This window comes from Pseudopodoces humilis, chromosome 19 (genome assembly GCF_049639895.1).
Source record: "Pseudopodoces humilis isolate 2021_Gansu_Grassland_sample_001 chromosome 19, ASM4963989v1, whole genome shotgun sequence".
NCBI lineage: Eukaryota > Metazoa > Chordata > Aves > Passeriformes > Paridae > Pseudopodoces > Pseudopodoces humilis.
The window spans coordinates 11,791,158-11,804,449 of record NC_142218.1 but is presented as its reverse complement, the minus strand read 5'-3'; the positions used below and the strand labels follow the sequence as shown (position 1 = coordinate 11,804,449).

The window sequence follows — 13,292 nt, the reverse complement described above, 5'->3', positions numbered from 1 at the left end:
CTCGCTGCTGCTGGCTAAATTTCTGATTTTGTTTTGGGTTTTTTTTACCCCTTTGGTCCTGAAAGTACAGTTAATAGGCTGGTTTTCAAGTGGCTCCCCTGAAATATATCTTGCTAAACTCAGGATTCCTTCCTTATTTGTAGCCATAAATAGTATCCCACTGCCTATTTTATGTCGCTTGGGGTTGGTTTTTTTTTAAACTTATTAGAAAAGCAGCTATTCTTTGTGCATCCCCAGAATATCTAAATGTGTTTGTTTCTTCTGATATTTTTGACGTATGCACAGTTTTGCACTTAAAATATTTGCTCATTTGCTATTTAAGTTGTGCATCAAATTTCTCTATTTGAGGAGTATGTGTGAGCGTAAAATTAGAGTAGTTAAGTTGCTCCTTCCCTAACATTTTAATGTGCATTTGAAATGGAGATTAGTGATGAAATTAGACCAGGAAAAAATCACTTTAGAAGAAAAAGTGTAGTTTGGATTGGTGATTAAAATCAGAATGTTTTTTTCAGGGAAACATTTTACATTGACTTCAGTCTTTAGCGGTGTTTTTGTTGGGGAGGTTTGCACATCAAGGATTCATTGCTCTGTTGCTGCATTCCCACTTTTCCTGGGAGCCTGAGCTTTGTTTATGTCCTTTCCATACCCTGTGGATGGAGCTCCAGGCTGTGTACAAAAAGGAGTTATCTTACTCTAAGTGGATCTGGCTACATCATGGTTCTTGAAAGAGATGCAGCTGCTGTCCCACTGTTTCCTGAGCTGTTTTCATACCTGGACGGAGTTGGTTCATGTGATATTTGTGTGCAGAATGAGTAAAGTAATACAATCTGTTTGGCACTCAGTTCTGAAAGGCTCTGAAAGCACAGCTGAAAGAGATACACCTCTGAAAGCTCACCAAGGCTGCTCTCAGTCTCTCGTTCATGCAAGTGCGTGCAGAAATCTGGTTTAACTTTATGATGCACAGAAAATATTTCATGTTGTGTGATTTTGTTGCTGAAATCTGGTGTAGGTAATGTTTGGGTGTAAAAATATTCTGAAGAGATCATTTGGGAAAAAACAAATGACACTGGTACCAAAATTATATGAAGGACATATTCTTCTATTTCTCTTGGCAAGCGTATGTGTGGCCTCTCAGTTCTTACAACTGTGAAGTCAGACTGTTAATGATCCTCTGAGGGATAAAAGGTGACAAAAATTGCATACTAACAGATACCCTGAAAATAGTCTTCAGTCTCATATTTGTTTTGGGTTTGGGCTTTTTTCCCAATTAAGCATGAGGCATGCTCTGAGGAAAATAGTTTATGCTAGAATAGGCCAGGGAAGGACACTGATTAATCCATCTAAATGGAATGACTTGCTGCCAACCTTCCAACCTTGTTCCACCTTTGGCATCTGGATCGTGTAATTTTGTTGGGTTTCTGCATCTTCTTTTTTATTTTTTTTTCTTTTCTCTTAAGTCACTTTATTGATTGTATACTTCTTTAAAAAATTGCTCCACTGCATCAGCTATTGCATAGGGAGTGATGTGGATGTTTCTTCTATTTTTGTAATATCTTTTCATCCAGGCATCCACTGTTTGACACAGCAGAAGTGGAAGGGACCACTCTCCTCCTGTCACTTTGCTTCAAGGGTTTTTTTGGGTGAGGAGGCAAGTGCTGGGAGTAAAGATACTGATTCCATGGGGCTAGAGGTTTGTAGCTAATTCCTTTTAAAATCTGAGCTGAGGTCAAAAGGTTGGCATGTGGTTTACACAATGATTTTTCTTAAAAATAATTACCAAATTTCGGGGTTTTGGGTTCTCTCAGTGAGTTACTTGTGAAATCAGATATTTATGCAACACAGGCTCTTCTTGTTTTCTGTTTTTTTTACTTCTTTGATTTCAAAAGTTGCGGATGCTCACTTAATTATGGAAGTCTCCAGAGCCAGATGATGATGATGATGATTAAACCTTGGCACATAGTACTTTTTAAAACACTAATCTTCACAAGATTCTATGTAATTGGGTAAGTATTCTCCTTACTTGACAGAGAGGGAAACTGTAAGGGTCCAAACCTGCTTCTGTTTTGGAGTTGCTGTCAACTCTTGAGGCTCTTAATAGCAGAAGATCAAGCCCTTAAGTGATTTGTCTAAAGACAAGTAAGGTGGTAGGAGAGTTTGATTGGATCTTGGGTGTTCTTGATTCTCAGACACCTGGCTGATAGCTCAAGATGTCTTGCTTGACATTTCAGCTCTTTTCATTTTAGTGTTTATCTTCAAAGGTCATCAGCTTTATATATGACTTTAAAAGAAACGTGCTGTAAGTCAAGTTCTTACCTGTTACTCAGCCCTCTTGCACATCAGTACTGGTTTTATTTTGCCTGTCTTTCTAATGCCGATAGACATCCACAAAAATAAAATGGGAGAGCCTGTGGAAATAAAATGAAATCACTTGGTGCTGTCAGAGGCAGTAAAGAAACTGAAAAACCACTCAGATGTGAAGATGAGAGAAGTTGGAGGTAGAAAGGCTGAACAAATCAGATGGAGAGATGGGTATGGTGGCTGGTGCTGACACCTCTCTCTAGAGCAGGGCAAGGGGCATCCCCAGTTTGAGGGGCTGGCATTGCTGGGGGGAGGCAGTTAATGCCATGGGAGAGGGGCCAGTGTAGGGTGTGGGATGGGGAAGGGATGAGTATCACATTCAGCCCACATCCTTTGCCCTCAGAGTCAGTGTGGCTCTTTCACTGGATTAATTACTGTTCCATGTGGACATTACCAGTCACATGTAGGATTTGGGCTCATAAGAATAGTCACAAAACAATTTAGGTTTCCCCTCTATTGCTTTCCACCATCTCCCTTATTAAATATTCCTCAGTTACCTTTGTATGGCTGATTAATGTGTCAGGTGATTAATGACTTTCATCTGACACATCAGTGGGATTAAACCATGGTGAAATACATCCTTCCCTTCCTATTATTGCATTCCACTGCTTTCCACAGAGGAAGTACAAGAGAGGTTATCTCATGAGAAGCTCTGCCTTTCTGGCTGTTTCCAATTACCTTGCTGCTAGATACATGCCTGTAGTGAGCTGGAGTTGCAAAAGTTGTTTAGGGGAAGATGCTGAAAGTGCATCTAAAACACTCTGGGAATGACATGGGCAACTTGATAAGAATTAATTCTTAGCTGTGTGGATCAAGTTGGTTTCCAGTTGTATCAAGTATTCCTGCAGTGCTTTTCTTTGAAAAGTTCACTATATTTTTTACGGATGCCTAGCTTTTAGCAGATGAGAATTTGCATTATATTTAAGTACAGAAAAAATGATGCATGTGCCTTAATTACTTTCAGCAGCTATGCCAACACTACAAGTGTGACTGCAGATGTGCTTGCAAGCTTTAACCTGCAACTGTGAGACCTTAAATTGGCAGAATGCTGTGCAGGAAGATGCAATTTCCCTGATGCCAGGTCTGAGTGCTGTTCATTCTGGCTGAAAACTGATTCTCCTTTTTCTCTTCCCACTGCCCCCTCCCTCTCTCCCTGCCTGGTAAGTGGATTAATTTCCAGCCCCAGCAGCTCCCTGGCTCTGCTCTTGGCCCATGCAGAGGGACACAGTGCAATTTGCACAGGCAGCTGGTGGAGATGAGAGGCCAGACCACCTCCCCTTTCAGCAGTGAGATGGACTCATGCAGGAATTAAGCAACCCTGTGGCCCACCTGATGTGTGTAGTTAATTATAATGATGTAGTGATAATTGCAGGTACAGATCTGCAGAGAACTGTCCCTGCTGGGTTTGAACGTTCCTGGCCAAGCCTGTGCCATCAAAGCTTTCCCTCTGCTAAATTTATGCTTATGCTAAATTCCTTCATGTGCCAAACAGCATGAGGACTGATTATTTGGCATGCCAAAGCATAGAATTTTATTTAAGGTGAGGATGGTTGTATTAAGATGTAGTACAAATGATGTGGCTGTGTAACGTGATTTTTTTGAGGAGTGAGTGGCAAGGAACTCACAGTGAGTACTTGTGCTCATCAAAAAGTTATCAGCCTGGATTTGCTGAAACAATTATGGGCAATTTTTATTGCAGTGAGAGTTATTTAAAATTTAAATAGAGTTGACATCATGTTCTTTTGACCTAATTCCCAGACTTTTTTATCATTACTAAAATGGTATGGGATATTACAATGCCATACGCTGCAGAATGGCTCTCTAAGGAAAGATTGATACAGCACTGGTGTTTGGATAGGAAATGGACTGTGGAAAATTCTGAGATAACACTGTGATCTTCAAACGTGAAGGGTTGGATGTGTGGGTGAAAAGCCACAGTTCAGAAATAACCCTGCTGGAAAGCAATCCTATGAAAAACCAGGATACCTCTTACTGTTTGCTGTTTTGTGAGTACAGGAGGTGATGTTTCCTTTCAGTAATACTGCTACTTTGTGTATCACTAGATGCCCATTTTGCATTAACATGAGTTGACTTTGTTTTGGCAGGAGAAAGTCACCAAGCCCTTGTGGAGTATTTTCAGACTTTCAGCACCAAATTCAATTTACTACATTCTTCCTTCTAGACAGCTTGCTCCCATGACAACCCCATGTCAGATGATGCATGTACAGACCCTGTTTCCCATAACTTTGTCCTTGGGATGACACCAGTGGCATTTTTCTCATGGTCTTTAAAAAACATGAGAGAAAAACACTTGGGATGATTTTAAAGAGCAAATTGTCATTTGGAAAGCACCCTGCCTTAATATGAGTTCCACTTATCTAGAAATATTATGAGCAATCGAAAAAGCATTCAAAACAAAATAATGTGATTAAGTAAGGGTTGTGGGTTTTTAGAGTCAGTCTTCGCTTGTTGCTTCGACCTGAGGACCATCCAGATGCTCCAGTTTGGCTTAACTGTGCTCTCAGCCCACCTTGGGGGAGTACAGGCATTGTTCAGGTGTTGCATAAGCTTGTATAAAATAGTCCATCCACTGTAATGAGGACAAAGTTACCAGAAAGAAGCGTAGAGTGTTTTCTCTTACTGAATGTGATACAATTCCTAAAGTCCCAATGCCTTGCATTGGAAAATGACGTTCCAGGGTTGATGTGCATCTCATGTGACTGTTTATACCCACACCAGCTTTACCTGCAGTGCTCAAATCCAGATGTTAGAAAGCAAAGGTGTGTCTCTAGTGCAGAATTAGCTTGTGTCTATCCTGAGATAAGTTCTCCCACATATTCCAACCTCCCCAAAAAATCTGTAACTTTGGCTATAGTAATCCAACAAAAGGCTAACAAGGTTTCATTTCAGCCCAAGCTGGCAGTCCATGGGCCTTGCTCTTAAAAGGCAGGCCAGCCAAGTGATAATATTTCACTGCCATGCCTCAATTACCCCTGAGTAATACCCTGTGGTCTGGTTTATTTTTTTTTTACACACTTCAGGACACCTTGATGGCATGTTAATCCTGCATTTGTCTGTGGTGTTTTGCTTTGCTGCAGAATTTGAACAGCAGCACCATAAGAAGGAATGTGCCTGCACACCGGTTTGCTGGAAGCAGATGTCAACCTTCTAGTACAGTTGTGGTGGCTGTAAAACCTGTAATTTGGGGAAAATGCAGCTAAAGAAACTGTTTAGGGTTTAGTGGACAGATCAGAAGAGGAAACACCAAGCAGACAAGAAGAAATGAGTTCCTTCTGCTGAAAGGTTTTGCTGCCAAATATTTTGGTATGATCTATGTTAGCAATAAGTAACTCCATTTGGAAATTATTTTCCCCACAGAATTGTTGTCGTATTACTATTTCAAACAGCAGCTCTGTGCTGGGGCACGCAAATCCCGCACACATTCATGGATCAGCCAAGTAAAAACATGGCATTTCCCCCAGGAAATCTATTCCAGCATGCGGACCAGTAAAGCACTACTGTGGATGCAGCTGCAGATGAAGGGCTTTGTACAGCCAACCCTCCCTCCGTGCTGGAACGGCTCAAGCTGTAATTTTTTAGTAAAGACATATCCTTATTGCATAGGCATCCTGTAATTTCTTCTGAATTTCTGAAATGCTAGATTTCTCCCAGTTAGGGCTGTTTTTAAGATCTGCTACTGTCCTTGCACACCTAAATGTTTGATGGATTTTTCTGATGGCTTGGCTTGTTTAACTTCTTTAACTACTTGTGGCTGCATCTGGCCAGTTATTTTCCATTAGCTAAAAGTCTCTCTCTACATGCAGAACACAGAGAAAACTTTACAGCTGTGTTTCATTCTCTTTTGTATCCCAGTGTTTCACCAGGTAAAGGTCTAGTGAATTTGGATCTGAAATTTTTATTTCTTTAATTTTTTTTTTTAGCTCCCGTGTTGCATTGCAAAGCTGGTTTGCTCAGGGTGCAGACAGAAGTGGTGCTACCTTGTTGTCTGGTTGGGGTTATTACATGTGTGATTGTTTTGAGGCTTTTCCCCTCTAATTACTTTAAACAAATTGGATCAAGGATAGAGGTTGCAGGACTGTAGTACTGTTATGGCTGGATTAAATATTGTCTTAGGAGACAAATTTGCATAGAATAAGAAGCAAACTTAAATTACATCAAGGCATCCATGCTGTGAGAGGAGGGTGGTGGAATGCTGCCTGCTAGTATTTTTATTATCATCATCATTCACCCTTTTGCAATTTTAGGGCTGCCATTTCTGCAAGGAAAAGTTTGATGCTTTTTTTGACCAATTTGCTTTTACTCCTGAGGACAGATGAAAGTATTTTATTCAGGCATCAAATTAATCACTTCTGTGGAGAAGACAGTTGATCAAAGTGTGGTTATATTTCTTTTAATTTTACTTCTTTACTATCTGTAAAGCACTGTAGTTGTGTGCTGCCTGTCTGATTTATCAGTGTCTTGTAGGAAATCAGCCTTTCTTCTGCCTGAGGGATTTGGGAGTTTCAATTAGGTAGTGAGCCTGAGAGAAGTGGATTTGCCTGCACTTGGTTTTGCAGAACTTGACAATGGTTTGATTTAGGCTTTGCTAAAACAGAAATCTTTGCCAGTGCTCTCAGTATCTAAAAATTTTCATATTTCCAAATGGTTATTTCCTGTCCTGGGTGTGAGGTAGGCTACTTTATTTTTTCTGGTTTATAATTTCTAGTTGCCATGACAGTTTGTAAAAAATAAAAAAAAATTGGTAGGTGAAAGGCGATGTACCCTGCATGCTTGTCTTGCTGTTTATGCTATGGCATTCCTGAATACCTGGTGGAATCCTGGTTCTGTGGAGGTCCAGCTTCACGTGTAGATGGATTTGTGGTAGTCCTTGGTTCCCATTCCTTGCCTGGTTAACAAACTGTACTACAGTCACTACTTATCATCTATAACATGGGTATATGTGGTATCTCTGCTAGCCTGGGTTTCAGTGACTAGAACGGAGCAACTGTGACACAGCAGGGAATTTGGCATCCTTTGAATGCCATGTTGTGGTGTTGGCACAATGTGTGAATGATTTCCCCCTTTTGTTTTGTGTTAATGATGAGCTCTTGGGCTGGGGCCTGGCTGCAGCCTCAGCTTTGCGTGCACGATTATCTGTACGTGCTGCAGATGGAAATTGAACTTCTAATTGCTTTATGAGATTTGTGAACAGAGATTTAGAACCTGCTTAGCCTTTGCTTGGAAAGTGCTTTCTGTGTGATTTCAAGTCTGCTTTTGCTCTCCTTCTCAGGTCCTTTCACAGATGTGGTCACTACAAACCTGAAGCTCGGCAACCCCACGGACAGAAATGTGTGCTTCAAAGTTAAGACCACAGCACCACGTAGATACTGTGTAAGGCCCAACAGTGGAATTATCGATGCAGGAACATCAATTAATGTTTCTGGTAAGCCATTCAAGCAGTTCTTTGGTGGTTGAAAATAGCTTCTTATAATCAGTTATTTCTTGGAATGCCTTGCAGCCTTTAAGTATCTTGGTGAATCCAAGAGGTTGTGTTTTCATGGAGAAGCAGCCATTTTATATATCCTTACTTCTCTTATTCTCTTATTCCTGGTCTAGCAGTAATAAGTTTGGTCTGACATCTTGTTTTGGAGAGGAAAAAGGCGGAAATACATAAAAGATTGATACGGTTCATTAACAGCCTCAGCCAGCATATCCAAACCAGTCCTGCTGCAGCCCTGCCCTCCCTGTGGGATTATTTTTGTACAGTTAGTTTTTTGCCAGCTTAACTTCCTGAACCAGCTCACCATGGGGTCAGACAAGTGCTTGGATGAGCACATTGAGGGAAGAATAAAACTGGGTGGACTATAGCCACTGGTTTAGACTGGTGTGGGCTGATGCCAAACTGCCTTTGATTTAACCAACAATGAAAACATTTACTTTCAAACCATGCTTGTTTTGTGTGCCTTGAACAGTATCCTTTGGTGTTAAAAATGTCAAATGACTAAATCTTTGCTGTTGCATAGGAAAAGTTAATGATTTTCTCTAATGAGTCAGTAGCTCTTGACTTGCCTATGTTTGGTAATGGAAAAGCAAAGGAATGGCTTACTTTGAAAGCATAAAGAGCTGAGTATTCTCACAAGCAGAATATCTGTATATTATTAACTTGCTGATAATATATTCTCTCAATGACTTCTCTGATCCATGTTCTCAATAAAGAATTCTACCAAAGCATGTAGTTGTGGCATATTGGATGAATGAGGTCAGACTTTAGTTAAGAAAATTATTTCTCTAAACATGCGGATTTGCTTTGCCATTCTTCAAAAAAAACTAATATTGGCATGATAAGAAGTATTATTGATAGGTTATACAGTTTGCTCCTACCAACCTCTTCTAGCCTGGGATAAAAAATTTGGGAAGCTAAAACTACTGCTTTTTACTTGAAAAAAATCAACATGTAAAAATCAATAATAAACTTCCTTAATAAAATGTAAAATATTTAAACACCTCACCCTTGGAGAGAGCTTGCTTCAACAAAACAAAAATTTATCCCAAAGCCACTTTCCACTCTAAAATTAAACAACTCTGATCCTGTTAAGTCTTCTTATACATGCCCATATTTGCACACTGATTGATCTGTTGTCTTTGGGATTTCTGTGGTGTCAAATTGAGTGTGCAAAGGGCTGCAGGATTGTGCCTGCCTTGCAGTTAATCCCAAGGGAATGTCACAGTGAGGAGGTAACCAGGGAAGTGTGGGAGCTCCAGGTGGGGCAGGCAAAGCATTTCTGCTTCAGGAGAGGGCCAGCACGTACCCAGTGAGCTCTGAAATGACTAATATGTAAATGAAAAAGCTCTCTGGAGAGAAATGGAGATTTTTAAAAGTCGGGACAATTCCCAAGTAAAGCTGTCTGTCATCTATACTAGCTGCAGGCAAGCATATCAAATGCATTGAAATCAATGAAATGATAATGAAAACTAACATGGTTTCTAGCTACAAATTATCTTCATGCTATAAAGATGTAGATGCTTTTCATCTTGCAGATGAACTTTGAAAATTAAAAGCCTGCTTCCTTTGCAAGCTCTTACCAGGCTTTTTGAAATGTTGTCTTGATCTCAGTGTCAAGTGGTTTCTTAAAGTTCTGCTTACAAGTGCCCCTTAGCTCCACCTTGATCAAATACAGCGCAGGCAAGTGTAGGAACCATCTCTTGTTATGCTACCAGCAGCTTGCTTTTCCAGCCTGACCCTTCCCAGTGGCACACCAGGTAGAGTGTGGATCTAGTCCAGGGCTGAAGTATCTCCTTATGAGACTGCTGTGCTAACCCTGAGCTGTGCTTTGCTCTTGCTTCCACAGCTTTCAGAATTTCACTTTTTTGATAACTTTATTAGTAATCGTTTATGATTTGGTTAGTTTGGAGAATAGCTGTGGTATATTTAATCACCAGCTCACATGTGTGTTCTAATATTTCCATGCTGATATTAACAGTAGTAATAAATAACAATCTTAAATTGACAGTCTTTACACTAACATTATATCTTAAAATGCAAGTAGCACACTTACATTGTTCCTTAGGTAATATATTAAGCTCCTTCAGACCATGCATGGGACCTAATTTTGGACTTGAGGATGGCAGTGTCTTTGGTTTTGATCAGCAGATGGAATCCTTTGGGTGGGAGGGATCAAAGAGGGGCCTTCCATTAACTTGCAAAATAGGATTGTTTTCAGATTCACAGAAAGGGGGGAAGATGTGTTTAACCTCTGCTTTGGAGTAATATTGCTTGAGAACAAAAGACTGATTTTGGAGTTAATGAAGTGGAAAAATAAATAGAATTTGTTTCTTCGCCTCTAAATCAGTTACCTTTTCAGTCATTTAATTCAAGTCTTACACAGGGCATAAAAATAGAACTTGAATAAATAGGACTTGAATTCTTCCAAGCCTAGTGAAAATACTACTGATGAGAAATTATTAAAATATAGTATTACAGTAACTTCTGGACACTTAAGCTAATTGGGTTGTGTTTACTATATGCAATCTGTCTCCTTCACAATTGCTGACTGGCTTTACCACAGCCACTGATAGCACTGCATTGGTGCTGCACCTTGTCTCCAAAAAAATCAGTGCCTATGCATTTTTTAGTCTCAGAGAATATTATTGCCTGAAGCTGAATTTGGGACAGCCTCTTCCTTCTTGCTCTGTAGTAACCAGATGCCTTTGTTACACTCCTGTGAAACTGTGTCTGTACTATTTTGCCTTAAGTATATGAGAAGATATTTTGCTCTAAGTGGCAGCAGCTTCACTTTATTTCACACTAATACGATGGCTCATTTAAAAACGTACAAAATGCTAGAAAAATAAAGCTCACTTTAATCTAGTGGAGTCTCAAATGCTGCCTTCTTATGCCATATCACAGCTTTTGCTAAATACCAGCATTTGAAGCCCTGTCAGCATGTGCTGCCTGCTGGGATGTCAGGTTTGGAGCCCGTGTTTTCACCTGTTATATAATGGCATGTAATTTTAACAGCTGAGTTTATGTAACTGTCGGGAAGCGTAAGTGTGCACTGTCATCTGATTCCATTGCATTGGGGCTGCAATACTTGGGAAAGGACTATTTGCACACATTCCACTGCTGTTAAGCACGTCTGATTTCAGCAAAGATAGCTGATTTTGTGGCTTTGAAACTTCAATAAAAGCCATGAATGGATTACAAAGGAAAAGTGAAGGAATACCAGCAGATGCTGGTGAGATGTATAAGGAGGAGAGGAATTGCAGATGGTACCATCTGTGCACAGTGTCCCACTGAAGAGAGCAGTCTGAACATGCTTCCTGAAAGTGAGGAGAAGCTGACGTTATCCTTGGGCTGCCGTCAAATATCCGGGGAGAGATTTTTAGTCTTTCCTGAGCTTGCCTGACTTCAGAAAGGCAGGAATGGAGCTGCAGCCCTGTGCTCTGCAGTCACAGTGGGTCTGCCCCATTCCTTCAGGCACTGATTGTTTCTCATCCTCTGCTGCATTCTCAAACTTTCCTTGGTGGTGTCACTCCTGTGCCCGGCTCCCACAGATCTCCCAGGACTCAGCAGAAGCTGCCAAGTTTTGGGTTGTTCTTGCCTACCTGCTTTAAAATTCTATCTTGATCTTCACAAACGCAACACTTAATAGTATTATTGAAATATTTACAGAAATTTTATGTTTATTTATGTAAACGTGAAACAAAGGTGGAATTCTGTTAGTTTCCATAGATGTGAGTGTCCTTTGCTTACCTCTGCCAGAGCTGATGGAATTCCACAAGGATCTTGAGGCTTGCCCCTGTTTCTGTTTGGGGTATTTTATGTGATATAAGTGTGGTAGATTTTGATCCATCCAGACCATGAAGAATTCCATGCAATGCCATTTGGGAAAATTATTGATAAAGCTAGAAAAGAAAAAATAGATTGACTAATAATAGTCTGTTGAATGAGCTGGTAAAGAATGAACAGTGATGTGGATGGAAACGTGACAGCAGGGAGCTACTAGTGATGTTTCTTGAGAGTGATTCTTGGTCCTAATCTTACAGTCAGTTCTGGTACAAAGAGTACACTAAAAACTGATGATCTTGTAAAGTTGGGAGATAGAAGATATGCAGAAGGATTAGGTGTCCTTGAAGGCTACAATAAGAGAAATGGGATGAGTTTCATTAGAAAAACTGCAAAATCACATATTTGGAGAGTAAAATACTCTTGCTGCATTACAGGCTTGTTAAATGAAGGGGCCTGATTGGGGTGAGCAAAATGCTGACATAATCTGGCTGTGAGTAAGGCATCGTACATCTGGATAAGGGAAGAGGTGAGAGGGCATAAATGCTATGCTTCAAGGCACTAGTAAAGTTTCCTTCATGTGTAATTGGAGAAGCTCAAACTAAAACAGGTGCAGAGGATGAATGGGGAGCCTGGCCTAGAGAGAACCTGCTAAGTCTGGCTTAAGTTTACCTGGAGCCCAAGAGCTGCTGTGATTGATGTCTTGGAGGGCACCAGAAGTAAATGACTCTTCCCCTTCTCTGGTATTTCAGCATAAGGGCAGTGTTGGTCCAGGACCAAGTAAACAGGCCATTAATAAATTGAGATGGAAACTAGAGGAAGGTTGCTGACTGAGCTGGGAGACTTTTCTGTTCCTTGTGCTCTTGGAAAGGACAGATCCTAGATCTGCAGGTGTTAAAGGTAGTCTCTGCTTCAGATTTGCTCTGTTTCTTGAGAAAGCTGGTTTATTCTGTGGAAAAGAAGGAGCATATTGGGTGGTCAGTGCCTCTCCTCAGCTCCCTACTGAGTGTAAAATGCTGGGGATATTGCAGGAATGTGTGAGAAAACCGATGTCCAATGGTCTCTCAGTGACTCTGCAGTTTTTGCTTGTGGTAAAACAGTGCTGGTGCTTGCGCTGTGGGGTGAGCAGCTTGGGAAGTGGTTGAGATATATCTCTGCCTGATGGATGCTGCTGACAGTAAGCTTGAAGATCATATTAATAATTTTGTTTCTTAAAACTCTGATTACTGATGAAAGCTGAAACTTTGGACCAGATGGGACAACTGATGTGGTAAAGTATTTTGTAGGAACATACTTCTCACATAATTTTTGCATAAGGTTTGTGATTTCCATTCAGAACAAAGGAGCCACATTCCCAGTAGCAATTTCTCCAGCAATTAGGGCAGTTTTATGAAACTAATCTTTCACAGAAAGCCCAATAGTATGTGGATAAATATTAAAATAGTTTGGTTTCCTCTTGAAAAAAGTACATATTTTTGAGCTTCCCATCTGGCTTACAAGACATTTGCTGAATAATTTGTGTCAATGTGGCTTTCATGTATTGATCTAAAAATACAAGTGCTAACAACGTCTGTGCTGTCAAGCCCTCTCTGGCTCTTGTGGTTGAGTGAATGGAGCAGCAATCATTTGGCATTCCAGGATGGATTCA

General features: G+C 40.5%; 1 protein-coding gene across 3 annotated transcripts in view; it reads left to right on the top strand.

The window, feature by feature from the left end:
- The window catches only part of VAPB (VAMP associated protein B and C), a 33,140-nt gene that overhangs the window by 8,309 nt on the left and 11,539 nt on the right, over window positions 1-13,292 (top strand). For all 3 annotated transcript variants that reach the window (XM_005524845.3, XM_088064390.1, XM_088064389.1), the window contains one exon: window positions 7,649-7,801. In XM_005524845.3, the coding sequence (XP_005524902.1) occupies window positions 7,649-7,801 (153 nt within the window). The remainder of the gene's footprint in view (window positions 1-7,648; window positions 7,802-13,292) is intronic.